General features: G+C 38.0%; 1 protein-coding gene and 1 pseudogene across 2 annotated transcripts in view; one reads left to right on the plus strand and one right to left on the minus strand.

Moving 5' to 3' along the window:
* Positions 1 to 490: 490 nt before the first annotated feature.
* LIN28B (lin-28 homolog B) overlaps positions 491 to 13,853 on the minus strand; it is an 85,586-nt gene continuing 72,223 nt past the window's right edge. For both annotated transcript variants that reach the window (XM_070419297.1, XM_070419298.1), the window contains one exon: positions 491 to 888. In XM_070419297.1, the coding sequence (XP_070275398.1) occupies positions 519 to 888 (370 nt within the window). In that variant the 3' untranslated portion in view covers positions 491 to 518. The remainder of the gene's footprint in view (positions 889 to 13,853) is intronic.
* LOC139013102 (large ribosomal subunit protein mL42 pseudogene) lies at positions 10,454 to 10,882 on the plus strand (annotated as a pseudogene).

Here is a 13,853-nt window from a genome sequence, read left to right on the forward strand (position 1 = left end):
TGAAGTATCCTTTGGTTCACACAAAAGTAACTATCATGTTTTTATTTGTATGTAAGGTAAAGGGAATGGTACTTCAAGAAAAACTCCAGGGGTTATTTTTGAAACCATCTAAATAAAATGCTTCCCACGAGTTTTCAGTTCTTGGGGATGTTAAATTCTGTGAGGGAGGGTGTGTGCTTGTAGCTCTATACACACATATATAAAGACAAACTCTCTTTATATATATATGTCTCCATTGCTATATAAATCCTCCTACACACACAGACTCAGGCTCTCTCCCTCTCACACATGCACATATAGGTAATACATAGAATCTCATTCTCTGAATTACATCAAACATGACACCCTGCTCCAATGTAATTTGCTTAGAGTGATTTGTCTGTTTAAAAAAATTCACAGTTCCTCAACAGTAGTTAAAAATCCCAGGTCAGCTGCTGTTTGTGAAATACTGTTCCCCTATCCTTGCATGAGGTAGACTTCCCAACCGGGGAGAGAAAACGATACATTAAGAAGAAGGGTTATGTCTTTTTCCTTTTCTGGACAGAAGGCCCCTTTTTGCTTTGTTCTTCGGGGGCTGCCGATGACTTCGTGGAGGAAGCTTCCTGAGGGGACCGGCCTGGCCACTCTGCGATCTCGGACCTCGCCTCCTGAGGAAATGGGGGTGATGTACAGCCGTGCCCTCCCCCGACCTCCCGTGGGAAAGCCGCAGTGCATGGCTGTGAATCCGCTTCCTGTCTTCCCTGAGAACTGACCGGCGGCTGCACAACAGTTTTATGCGGGCAGTTGGCCACCATGTGTGTGATGCTCTGACAGTAATGGCACTTCTTTGGCTGCGGAGGTAGACTACATTCCTTAGCATGATGATCAAGGCCACCACAGTTGTAGCATCTGCAACAAGAATAATGAAAACATCTTAGAAGCAGGGAGTAGGTGTCATCAGATGTTATTTATGTATGTAAAAAGATACCCACACACACAAGCTGTCCATGAGATTCGCTCATTTTCATGTGCCTTCTTTAGTACGTATGTGATGCCATTTATCAGACCATGTGTTTCAAAGGCCATCATCACCCAAACGCTCCAGCCAAGTTATGAAGCCAGTTGTACTTGACACACCAGTCAATGTAAAACACGAAAGGCTATGTAATCACTTCCATACAGAAATTACTCCTTTTCAAGATCTGACGGGTTATTTTAAAAAACACAGTTTAGCCCACTAGAGGGCAGCCAATGCTCAACACAAGAGCAAACAGCTAGCTTTCGAAGGATAAAACAAAATAAACTGATGAACAAAATAGATCCAGAAACATAGAAACATGGAACAGACTAATGAATCTCAGAGGGAAGGCGGGGGTGGGTTGGGGTGGGAAGAGATCAAAGAACTTATATGCATATATGCATAACCCATGGACACAGACAATAGTGTGGTGAAGGCCTGGGAGGGCAGGCTAGAAGGGGTCAATGGGAGGGGGAGGGGGGCGGGGGGAGGGGACATCTGTAATTCTTTCAACAATAACGATAAATTAAAACAAACAAAGAGAGTTAAAAAATACAGCTGTTGACATAATATGCACTGGCAATGCACTCAGCAATTGGGAAAATTATAGAGCAAATTCTATTTTATCAGCTTAACCCGTGGTCGGCAAACCGCGGCTCGCGAGCCACATGTGCTCTTTGGCCCCTTGAGTGTGGCTCTTCCACAAAATACCACGTGCGGGCGCGCACGTACAGTGCAATTGAAACTTTGTGGCCCATGTGCAGAAGTCGGTATTTTGTGGAAGAGCCACACTCAAGGGGCCAAAGAGCCGCATGTGGCTCACGAGCCGCGGTTTGCCGACCAGTGTACAACCTTTCTTTGGGTATTAATTATTTTGACGATGGAAACCAGTTGACTGGAAGAATTTTTTTCCTTTGTCCAAATTAAGCAATGCAGGGAAATCTGATATGTAGGGAAATCAGATGTCTATGGTGAATGATATCTGGCAAATTACCAAATAATTTTAGAGTAGTACAGTAAGTGTCTGATCAGAATGCTGTAAAAGAAAGCTAACTACTTAGATTGAATTTTAAAAGGTTGATGATAGGTCAGTGATGGAAAGAATTTACCTTATTTTCTACTGTAAGAAATTAGTTTTCCTCTAGAGTAATTCTTCTAAATTGAAATAAACGTAAATACATCTTTAAATAGTGTTTAAATACACATTGGGTGCATAACTTTATATTAGATGTTTGAAAATTTGACTTAGAGTCTAAAAACTGAGCAAGTAAATTATTTGGAAGATATATTTGCTTACTTCCAGTCAGACTTTCTTTTAAATTTTTATATTAAAAACAACAAAACAGCATAAAGTGGGGAAAATAAAATTTCATAATTACAAAGATTTTTAATCTACTTGTTGAGTATAGAATTTGCTTATTAATTTGTCTCCAAATGAAGTGTTAAGGACTTTTTATTTCAAAATACATTTATGTCTCCATAATTCTCATTAGGAAGCACAAACAGATCACAAAGTTTTTTAAAAATGGCAAAATAAGTGGTAACTATGAGAGTCAGCTTAAGACTATTGACAAAAAAATTAATTGTAATTAGATTTGTGTGTGTGAGAATAGCAAGCTCAATAAGTTATATTACTATATATTTCCAAGACAAATTACTAAATTACTACTAATCTACTGAGCAATATATGTAGAATATTTAGTATTTTATTTTCTGGGATAAGTTATAAAGAGTGATTTTTACTTAGCAAAAACTAGGATAACTATGGCTTGCTGCTCACCAATACTACCTTATTTTCTTATAGATGTGAGAATAATGAATTCACAAGATGGGCTTTTATTATTTGCAATATTAATAAGTATTTATCTAGGGGAAAAATACATCACATTTTCAAAAATTAAGGGGAAAACCAATAAGGTACTTTTTCTGGTTAAATTACTTATTGTGTAATTATGTACCTTCATATAATACATAAAACTTTGTAATTAATACTACAATAAAGATTCACTATTGTTTCAGCCATGTGTTTAAAAAGATAGTGCAAATTTAAAGAATAAAAATTACTAATGCTTGAAATTCAGGTCCCCAAAATAACACACTAAAAAATGGCATCTTTCAGAAATATAATCATATTACTTATAATAATGTTTTCCCATATTCTATAATTGATAAGTGGATCTTTAAATTAAATTTGCCCATCTATAAAATATTTCCTTTTGAATTAAATTCACGTTCTTGAGGATAGCATCCAGTTAGGAGCTCATTTTCGAAGAAAGAGAAAATAGGTTAAAGGCTTCCGTGATAGAGCAGGCTCTTCTGCAGACACATCCATTTCATCAGTCATTGTGGTATGCACTGTGCTATCCAATTTAGAGAACCATTTGCCCACTCATTTACCAAGGGCCTGATGTCAAGATTCCACTTTCACAATGGGGTCTTCCATCATATTCTATATGTGCATTTACCATTACGTTTGGGGTTTAAAAGTTATTTTGAAGAATACTATATAATTCTGGTTTCCTTGCATTTTGACCTGCCTGGTTAATGCACCCCTCACCCCCCAGCTCTTCAGATATACGCTTTCCCTAAGCCAGACTGCCTTCCACACGGAAAAGATTTACATTTAGTGTATATATGCTTCGCCTTTAAAGTGGAGGAGTGGTATTCATTCTCCTATTCTACTTAATCATTCAGTGTCAATCACTCTTAGGAAGAGTGCAGATCACACTCCATTATAAAACCTTTTTCCTTCCCAAGGGACTGACACCAAAATGGAAATGTTCAGTTACCTTTCAGCCCACTAATGATACCAGACCACATACTCCACAGAAGCTCCACAAGGCACTGGTCTCCTTTGTTCCCTCTCCACACCTCCAAATCGGGCTTTTGTTAATGTGAATGAATTACACTGTGATGGGAGCATAAAAACGCCATGCATGCACATCTATACCTACACACTTCAGAAAAACAGGGCTTGGCAAAAGTACATTTATAGCTGTGAGTATGCGAAATGGTTTATTCTTGTTTTATTATTTATTTGTATTACACCTGCAAACTTACTTTTGCTCACCCCTGCATAAGGATAGACTCACAAGCAAAAGGGTACGGAGAAGGAACCATACTCTGTGTGTATTCCCATAGCCCGACTAGTGTTAAGTATTTTACAAAATGATCAACCAATGTCACAAAGGACATTTTCTTACATATTAAAGACAAAAATAAATTAAAATGTTCAGATTAATCTTAGAACTTTATCAAATTCTTCATAAAATTCCTTTATACTTTAATTATAAAGAGCTAGCATAGGACGTTCTTATTAAGTTACTTCTCATAAGATACTTAAAATGGAAAATAGATAATCAAATTGAAGTCAATTTTTAAAAGACTATCAAAATAAGATTAAAATTTTTAAATGAAAGAAGAATGCCAACAATAGATGTAGAAGCACCTAAATTGCAAAAGAAATAAAAACAGATCTTTTAGATTTACATCTTTAGGAATATCAATTACATTATGAAATAACTAGGTGAATTTTAATAAACTAAGCCCAAACACCTCCAAGTTAATCATAACATAGCCGAAGTTTTGAGGATTCCATAATAAAGATGGAAACTCTGATTCAGAAACCAGATCTACTAAGATCCTTGAAAAACTTACAAGTTTGGGGATCCAAAATAAGTAAATTATATTTGAGTGACACCATAATGGTTAGAGCTGAGCTCAACTAAAGACCACTAGATTCTATAGACATTACACAGAAACATTGGTTCTTAGATGATACCTCAAGAGCTTAAATGAAACAATTCATCAACTGTGTATTTCCCCTGGATCCCAAAAGTGATTTTCAAAATCCGGGCAGAGGGGTGATCCCACAGATAGAGAGCCATATTTGTCGTTTTAAAATTTAATGGATAAAAATGGTGCTTCTAAGTATTTATAAAGTGCTAGCTTAGTCAGAATTTATTTGGAAATTTAAATTTACATTCTTTGGGGTTTGGTGCAGGCATTAAGGATAAGGATACTACAGTGCACTGTAAGCTTCTCAAGAGAAAAGACATGTTGAAAGAATAGTAAATAAAACAACATCAGGGAGAAAGAATAGACTGGCGGGGGGGGGGGGGGGGAGTGTGGGTGGGAAGCAGCTATGGGGTGCGAAAAAGGGGTGAATATAGGAAAGGAGTACATAAAAATCTCCAGAAAAGTGAGAGAAGAAAAAAAATCCAATGAAATTTCTCAACAGGAGGCTAGAGGGCTAAAGAAAAGCCCGATTAGAAAGAACTTCAGAAACTAATTTGAGGAAAAGATAACTGACTCTGAAGAGATTGTTTACCATTTTTAATCTTGACAGTCCAACTAAAATCCAGAAATAATACTAATAACATTCTTCAAGTCTATAGTTTTCTATTCTAATACTAGAGGCTCGGTGCATGAAATTTGTGCACGGAGGGGAGTTCCTCAGCCTGGCTTGCACCCTCTCCAATCTGGGACATCCTTCTTGCAATCCAGGACTGCTGGCTCCTAACCACTCGCCTGTCTGCCTGCCTAATCACCCCTAACCCCTCTGCCTGCTGGCCTGATCGCCCTTACCTTGCCCGCCTGCCAGCCTGATTGCCCCTAACTTGATCCCCTGCCAGCCTGATCACCCCTAACTTGCCCTCCTGCTGGCCTGATCGCCCCTAACTGCCTCTGCCTAGGCCCCCAGTCTGGCCTCCCTCTGCAGAAAGCGACCTGGTGGATCAGGGGGAGGCACCGCCCCCATTACCCTACTGCTGCTGCCACTGCCGGCCTCAGCCTCAGCCCTTCACAGCCGCCCATGGCTGCCTGAGCCTCGGCCCTCACAGCCGCTGCGGCTTTGTCTGGAGGGATGTCCGGTAGACGTCCACTCTAATTAGCATTTTACCCTTTTATTAGTATAGGTGTGTGAACACTTGTTATCTAATTCAACTGTGTGTCAATCAACCCAACACGGGAGTGTTGGATCCCAGTCTGGTGGTAGGAGGGAGGTGGAGGGAGATGCTGTGGGAGGACCCAAGAAAGATGAGGAAAAGGAAAGATCCTGAGTGGAGCTTCTTTTAGAGATCTACCCACTCTGATCTCCTAAGGGTAAGAGAGACAGATCCTAAGATCAACCTTCCAGGTGAACGCCCCATTTTGTTCTGATGGCCCCCAACCATCTAAATTTACACTTACATATAGTTTGTCCACACAACAGAATCTGCTCCAACAGACCAAGAGGAGAGTTAGAATTAACTCTGGTGAATCACAGTTGGAAATGCCTTTCAACAGCACACACGTTTTCTGACCTCTCTCCAAGCAAACTATTCTTTTATGTGAATTTCTGTTTCTTTTATTTCATTTTTCTTACATCCAAACTCCTAAGACTATAAGCCAATTAAACAATAAAACATTTAAATAACATTTTATATATTCTTCCTAAGTATAGTGGCAAAAAATATTGAGTTTTCAAAAATATTAGTTAGTGGTGATTTATGTTCTTTTAAAAAGGTTCGTATGGAACAAATACATATTTAACACCAGGAAGAATTTTATTTGTATCTATTGAAATATAGAAGCCAATATCCTCCTCAATTACCTTAATGCTAAAAATAAAATGATCTATACACAGCTGAACATACTATTAACAGAATTAAAATAATAGTAGAAATGATAACAGGTTCAATTTATTGAGAGCTTATTAGTCCCAGATTCTGTGCAAAAGGTTTTTAATGTAAGATATAATTAGTCCTCCCCCAAAACCTATGAAGTAGGTATTGTATTGATAAAAAAACATTAACACTCAGAGGGTTTATGTAGAAGGGAATTTTAACTGAAATAATAAATTTAATTTGTATTTTAATTGCATAAAGACATTACACCCAACAACATTGATGTAAATTTATTATATGTAACTCTAAAAACATATAGGGACCTGAATTTAAAGCGAGAGAGAGAGAGAGAGAGAGAGAGAGAGAGAGACTGGAAGTAGATTGTTCTTCAGATCTGGGTTGCTGCTCTGTTACTATGCTGTGGGGAAGTGAGATTCTCTCTTTGAGATGAAAGGTTGAAACTAGTCCAGTCCAGACTTTTCACTATCAATGGCCAGTTTCATTTCTACCCTTCTGGTACTTTCTATGTGGAAAATTTTGTCTCAAGAATCATTCAATAATTTTCCATTCCCCTTAACCATATGACGCCCAACCACTGAGCCACGTCAGCAGTGGGGCGGGGTGAGGGGGGGGGGGGGGCACCAGTACTTTTTAAAGGCTTCCAGAGATAGGAATGTGATGCTCCTTGAGAACCGCAGCCGCGTACTGACAACGTCACCAAGGGATTACTCTATAATCTCACGCACAAGGACTGTGGTTCAAACAGAATAAATATCCCAAAATATTGTTTCAAGAGTTTATTGATGCCCCAGAAAAGAAGAAAAAAGAAGGAAGGGAACAAAGGAGGGAGAGAGGGAGGGAGGGAGGGAAGGAAGGGGGACAAGAAGAACGAAACTTTAGACGTTGACAGCATAAAAGCCCACAACCTTTTACCATCAGCAAACCCTGCTTATTGGGGGGAGGCGGGGGTGTTAAGCGGAACTTCGAAAATCTACTGAGTTTAGCTTCAGAAGTGGTTTCTTTTTCTTAGGCCATTATTCAATTCTTAGTTCATCAATCAAGGATGGTTTCAATGTAGGCATCCATGTGATCAGAGTGGGTGATAATTTACAGCTCTTGAATCGATTTATGCTTTCTCTAAACTTCGACTATCATTACCAATGAACATTCATTGATTTCCCATAACAACTCTTTTAATTCTCTACCTTCTGTTGCCTGCATCTAAAATAGCTCTCAAAAGCATATACACTTGTTTAGTATGCAAAACCTGAGTTTAGCACTGACATAGCCACATTCTGTTGGTTCTTAAGTAGAAAATTACTTTCTTATGGATATAAGTATAATAACAAGATCACTGCTTTTAATAAAATCTATTAGCCATAGGATTTTTAAAAGCTTTACTATTTAAATTACATATTGCCTAAAAGAGTGCCACTGATCAAGTAACTACTGTGCACTCTTCCCTATATTTAGAGAGAGGAAGAAAGTCCATAACAGATGTCTACAACCCTAGGTTTGCAATATTATCTTTAAAAAGCAAAATATGACCACTACAATTGCCACTCAGTTCTTTCTGGTGCAAGACAAACTGGTAGATGTTTGGATGGTTCTGTATTGCCTAGTTCTACTCATACTACTAGTAAGCAAGGGCCAGTCTGTTTTGGCATGGGAACGAACGTGCTTTCAAGCTCTAGAACCGCTGGCAGTGGAAATGAATACTCTATGTCTCCTCCAAACCTCAGTTTTCAGATCATTTACTAAACTTACTTGGGATCTGTACTGAGTTCAAAGGGTGCTTTTTCTTAACTTACCACTGTTCTAACCTCATTTATTATCTGTTCTATGATGAGAAATTATCTAAATATCTTGTCTGTTAGTAGATTCAAGTACTTATAATACCCACGCAATCATTTTCATAAGTTCAAATGAAAAACAGAAAAATACAAGCATGTAATATGCACTAGATCCTAATGAACTCAATGTGACTCGTTAGCTGATTGGTAAGATATATACAGTTACATATTTTATCTTGTTTGATGTCTTCTCTTTACTGCTTTTTGGATTATCTTGTGTTTTCAGTTTTGGACACTTCCTGATTAATGCCAATGTCATCTATATGGTAATGCCAGCTAAAAATGCACCAAAGTATCTTGAAAACCAGCTAAAGTATAGTAATAGCTCTAATCACAAACCTTTCATCATCTCATAGAAACAAGATAAGATGGACAATGTGTGGGGACAGATATGTGATGAATGGCAGTGCAGAGTATCAAGAGAGGTACGGATGGAACACGTAGCAGTTTTAAGAGATATCAGAGGACATGGGACAGGAGAGAAATTGTTGGAGAAATGGGGCAAAAGGGAGTCTTTTTCATGTAAGGACATTTCAATCAGGTATAATTAATAAGCCAGACATTTTTGTATTTCATCCCATCATATTTAAAAGTAGTTGGAGGACTTTGTGACAATACCATGAAACAAAAACCATTTGTTGAGAGGTTGCTATTTTGTACCATAACTTAAGAAAGAGCTTAATAATGAATTTTGGGTCACAAGTTAAAGCTGTATTTGAAATGAAAATGTTATCTCTCGTCCAAATGATAAAAAAAAATCCAGACGGGTAATCTTTTCTGCCTAATGGAAAAGTTGAAAAAACAAGGAGAAAAATGTCCTAACACAGATAGCTTAATGCTTTCCAATTTCTTGGGAGTAAAAAGTTTGTTATGATATAGAAGCCAGTCTCAAGGCAGTGGGCACTCTGTCAGCACGGCTTTCATGATCCCAACAGGACCAAGAAGGACTGTCCAGGTTGGGACACACACACACACACACACACACACACTACATAAAAGCCATGTGCAGTTTTGAAGTGGTAGTGTTGTAACTATCCAAACTTTAGATTTAAATTAATCCTGGCTGAAACCCAGGCCAGTTTACCTACCATGTTTGGTCCTGCTGACCTTCAAGGTATAGCGCATTTTTAGAAGGTTGGTGCTGGTATCAAATATGAAGGAAAGGAAAGACATTTCATATTTATCTTGAAATGGTCACAATTAGGTGTTCGTATAGACGAAAGAATCAGATCACATATGCGATCTGAAAACATTGGCTCATTTATCCATGACAGCAGCCCCGCTCAAAACTTAAAACCCCCAGAGCTGCTTGCTTTTCACCAGAACATTTCACACCCGCCAGTGTCAGAGGTGTGACATCTGCTGTAAATAAGCACTGGTTCGGCCTGAAGAAATACAATTCCATGGCTGCCTTTCTGTCAACTTTTATAAATGTTTCTTTCTTGGTCATCACATGATTTCTTTTAGGCTTTGGCTCTGTAAAACAGCCTTATTTTTTACGGTTGGCATTACTTCACAAGTCATTCTAAAATGATATCTTTTTCTTTGCATGCACATTGAAAATTTTTTTTTACTACTAGTAAACATTTGGCCAGAAGCACAAGGAAGTTTAAAAGAGGAATTTCATCATGATTACTTGATAGGTGAAGCAATAATTTATCTAGAGAAGTCAATGTAAACATCAAAAGAGTATATGAAAGAATTTAAAATACATAATAAAACTACCTTAAGCATTAAAAAAAAACCCTTAGGTATAAATATAAGGACTACAAAACAAAAAAGTGACTAGCTCATATTTTATCACACGGAAGGAAGACACAGCATGAGAAATTTCAAAGAAAAGAAAGAGGTATACAGGTCAGGAATCAATTTCGGGCAAGATGACGGGCTCCAGTGAGCAGATCTCAAGGGATGAAAATAGGTATGCCTAGAAGCAAATTTTAAAAGCATTGTCTCTTCAAATCTTTGTCCATACCACCTAAGCATCTTGATTCACCATGGCCATATCAGCAGTGAAATGGGCAATATCAAACAGATCTATTTTGAAATATTTCTTTCCAATCCAAAATGGAGCTTTATACTGTGTTTGTCATAAATCCACATACTCTTCTCTTCCAGATGACTAGAATTGCAAAGTAGAACTTGCTTTGACATCTGATGGCAGGACTACAGTTTGCTACCATCCTTCTGTGGATATTCCGTATGAACACACCAAGCCTATCCCTCGGCCAGATCCTGTGCATAATTATGAAGAAACACAGGATCAAATACTGAAAACCAGATTAGAAGAAAAAGATGAACACTTGGAGCAAGGACCCATGAAAGAACAACTTAGCAAAATGTTCTTTACTACTAAGCACCATTGTTATCCTTACGGACAGTATCATACACGTCGTAGGAAAATGAATCCTCCAAAAGACAGATGATATTGAGGTTTTCAGTAAAATGCTGTCCTGTTCTCATTTGCCATTTGAGAAAATACAATCACATATATTCACTATGTTATATAGTATAATAATAATAAGTTTCTTTTCCTCTAAAAAAAAAAATCAATTTCGGTGGCGTGACTGAGGAACTGTATAGAAGAAGGTTAGATAACATTCCAGATGTGCAAACTGGTTGTTTGCAAGCTGGAGGCAAAAGAGGGCTAGATTAAAAGATGTTTTAATCATCATTATTACCCGAGTTTTATTATTATTATTATTATTATCATTATTATTTAGCCAAATTGCGTATTCAAAGCTTTGAAGCCACCATGACTGTTACCTTTAATGCAAGTAATAATGTTGGTAGAATGAGTTTGTATGATGATAGAGCAGTGGTCGGCAAACCGTGGCTCGCGAGCCACATTTGGCTCTTTGGCCCCTTGAGTGTGGCTCTTCCACAAAATACTGGCTCTTCCACAAAATACCGACTTCTGCGCATGGGCCACGAAGTTTAATCGCACGGTAGGTGCGCGCCCGCACGTGGTATTTTGTGGAAGAGCCACACTCAAGGGGCCAAAGAGCCGCATGTGGCTCGCGAGCCACGGTTTGCCGACCATGGTGATAGAGTATCAAAATACCTCTCTATTGTTGTATTACTAAATTAATATTACTGCTGAATTGTTGCTATATCACTGAATTAGTAAGAACTATGTGTACACTTTCCATATACACAAAGTTTACGCGAGTAGCATACAAATTTGTATAAAGACCTGTTGTCCTGGAGCACGTTGCTATCTAAAATGTACCCTCAGGATTAACTCATGTGCAAGAGGCAAAAGGAGATTGTGCCAAACCATCTCTATAGCTACTCGGAAATCGGAAGGAGTTAAAACTATTGCGCTGAAATCACCAAGGAGAGGCTTGTAATGATCGATAAATTTGATCTGTTCCAGCACCAGCTACTGCTGAAGAAAATGATGAGGTGCAGACGAGAAGTAAATGACCTCTGTCCACTTCCCCTTCTAGACCAATTGGTCTTCCTGTGACTCACTATATATGTTGCCCTTTACCAAGAATCAGCATTTCTTAAATTGTTCACATGTGGTAGGTAGGTGAAAATTGAACCAGAAAAATTGCCACTAAGTTCAGATAACCTCTATAAACTGTGATATTATGTCTTCTCCATGTAGGTCTGATTTTGAAAATTAAAGCTGAAGGTAAAGTCATATAGGGTATTCTTGGCCTCATGGTTACTTTCCCCTCCTCCTTATGGGTTATAGTGCCCTTCATGTTATCCAGCCTTTTATATGATGAAAGCCTGATAGTCAGGCTGCTAGGGAGTTCCTACAGATCTTTTCTCTGGCCACTGCTCCCTTAAGGAAAGCTTGTTTCCCTATTTGAACATGTTAAGGCTGTGACCCTGTGAACACATGACCACTGATACAAAACTCGACAGCTCTCAAGCCAAGGTTAGAGGGAAAAACTGAAGGTGTAGGTATGAGCTGAGCAGATGGGTCCCTGGACAGGGACAGGATGATTTCCACATGCCCAAGTTATCTTAATGTTACTGATTAGGACTAGAGCCTACATATTAACCAATTTATGTGTGCACAGTCTATAAGCCAAAATTGGCTTGTGTTGAAGACAATTCCTTGAGTATTTGAACCATAGAGTTTTCATCTCCTTTGGTCATCTTTTGAATTTAACTGGTAGAAATTTACATGAAGAATTCATTATCTTAGTAAGACAAAAGAAACAAATTCAATTTGTTTTGAATAATTTTTCTATTGTTTTTTTCTAACACACACAAAAACCTTGAATAATATCCTGGCAGGTGTGGTGAAAGGAGTAAACTTGTTTGGATAATACTATTTCATCATCTTTCAGTTTCCACATTGCATCGCTTAGTATTGTCTGATTTTCCTAGAAGGTATAAAAGATACCAAGAGCCCTAGCTAGTTTGGCTCAATGGGTAGAGCGTCGGCAGTGACCCAAGGGTCCCAGGGTTGATTCCCGTCAAGGGAATGTACCTTGATTGCAGGCTCCTCCCTGGCCCAGGCCCTGGTCAGGGCTCCTGCAGGAGGCAACCAATCGATGTGTTTCTCTCACATGGATACTTCTCTGTGTCTTTCCCTTTCTCTAAAAATCAATGGAAATGAGGACACATTTGTAATACCTTAACCAATAAAGAAATTAAAAAAAAAATCAATGGAAAAATATCCTCGGGTGAGGATTAAAAAAATAAAATAAAATAAAATAAAATGTACCAGGATATAGTACTTATTTGTAGTCTTTTTTCTTTTTAGTCTTTCATTGAACACAGTTGAGAATTCAGCATTTTTCATTTTCTGCCCATAATGGCAAACAGAAGAAAACTGCAGAAGATATTTCACAATTGTTAGAAGAATAAGCATACAAATACAAAGACAGACTCTTAACAATGATGGTGAAATTAATTATATAAACTGTATTTCAGATTGTGTTTACATAAAATAATATCTAAGATATAGTTGATCAAATGTAAGAATTAAAGAGTGAACAATCTATTTTTAAGACCAAAAGGAAATCTGTTATCCAGTTAGGGAGGATGTCATCATAGAATATTTTTTAAGAAGAAATTTTTGCTATAAGGACATGTAACAGTACTCTTTCACCTGATGAGGTTTAATAAGTAGACAAATGCTAAAAGCACTGACTGAAAGGAGATAAAGAGCATAGAAATGGCCCTAACCGGTTTGGCTCAGTGGATAGAGCCTTGGCCTGCGGACTCAAGGGTCCCAGGTTCGATTCCGGTCAAGGGCATGTACCTTGGTTGCAGGCATATCCTCGGTAGGGAGTGTGCAGGAGGCAGCTGATCGATGTTTCTCTCGCATTGATGTTTCTAACTCTCTATCCCTCTCTCTTCCTCTCTGTAAAAATTCAATAAAAAAATATTTTTAAAAAAGAGCATAGAAATGAAAAAACTCATTGA

This window comes from Myotis yumanensis, unplaced genomic scaffold (genome assembly GCF_028538775.1).
Source record: "Myotis yumanensis isolate MYYU_CA2020_CCGP unplaced genomic scaffold, mMyoYum1.0.hap1 SCAF_6, whole genome shotgun sequence".
Taxonomy (NCBI): Eukaryota; Metazoa; Chordata; class Mammalia; order Chiroptera; family Vespertilionidae; genus Myotis; species Myotis yumanensis.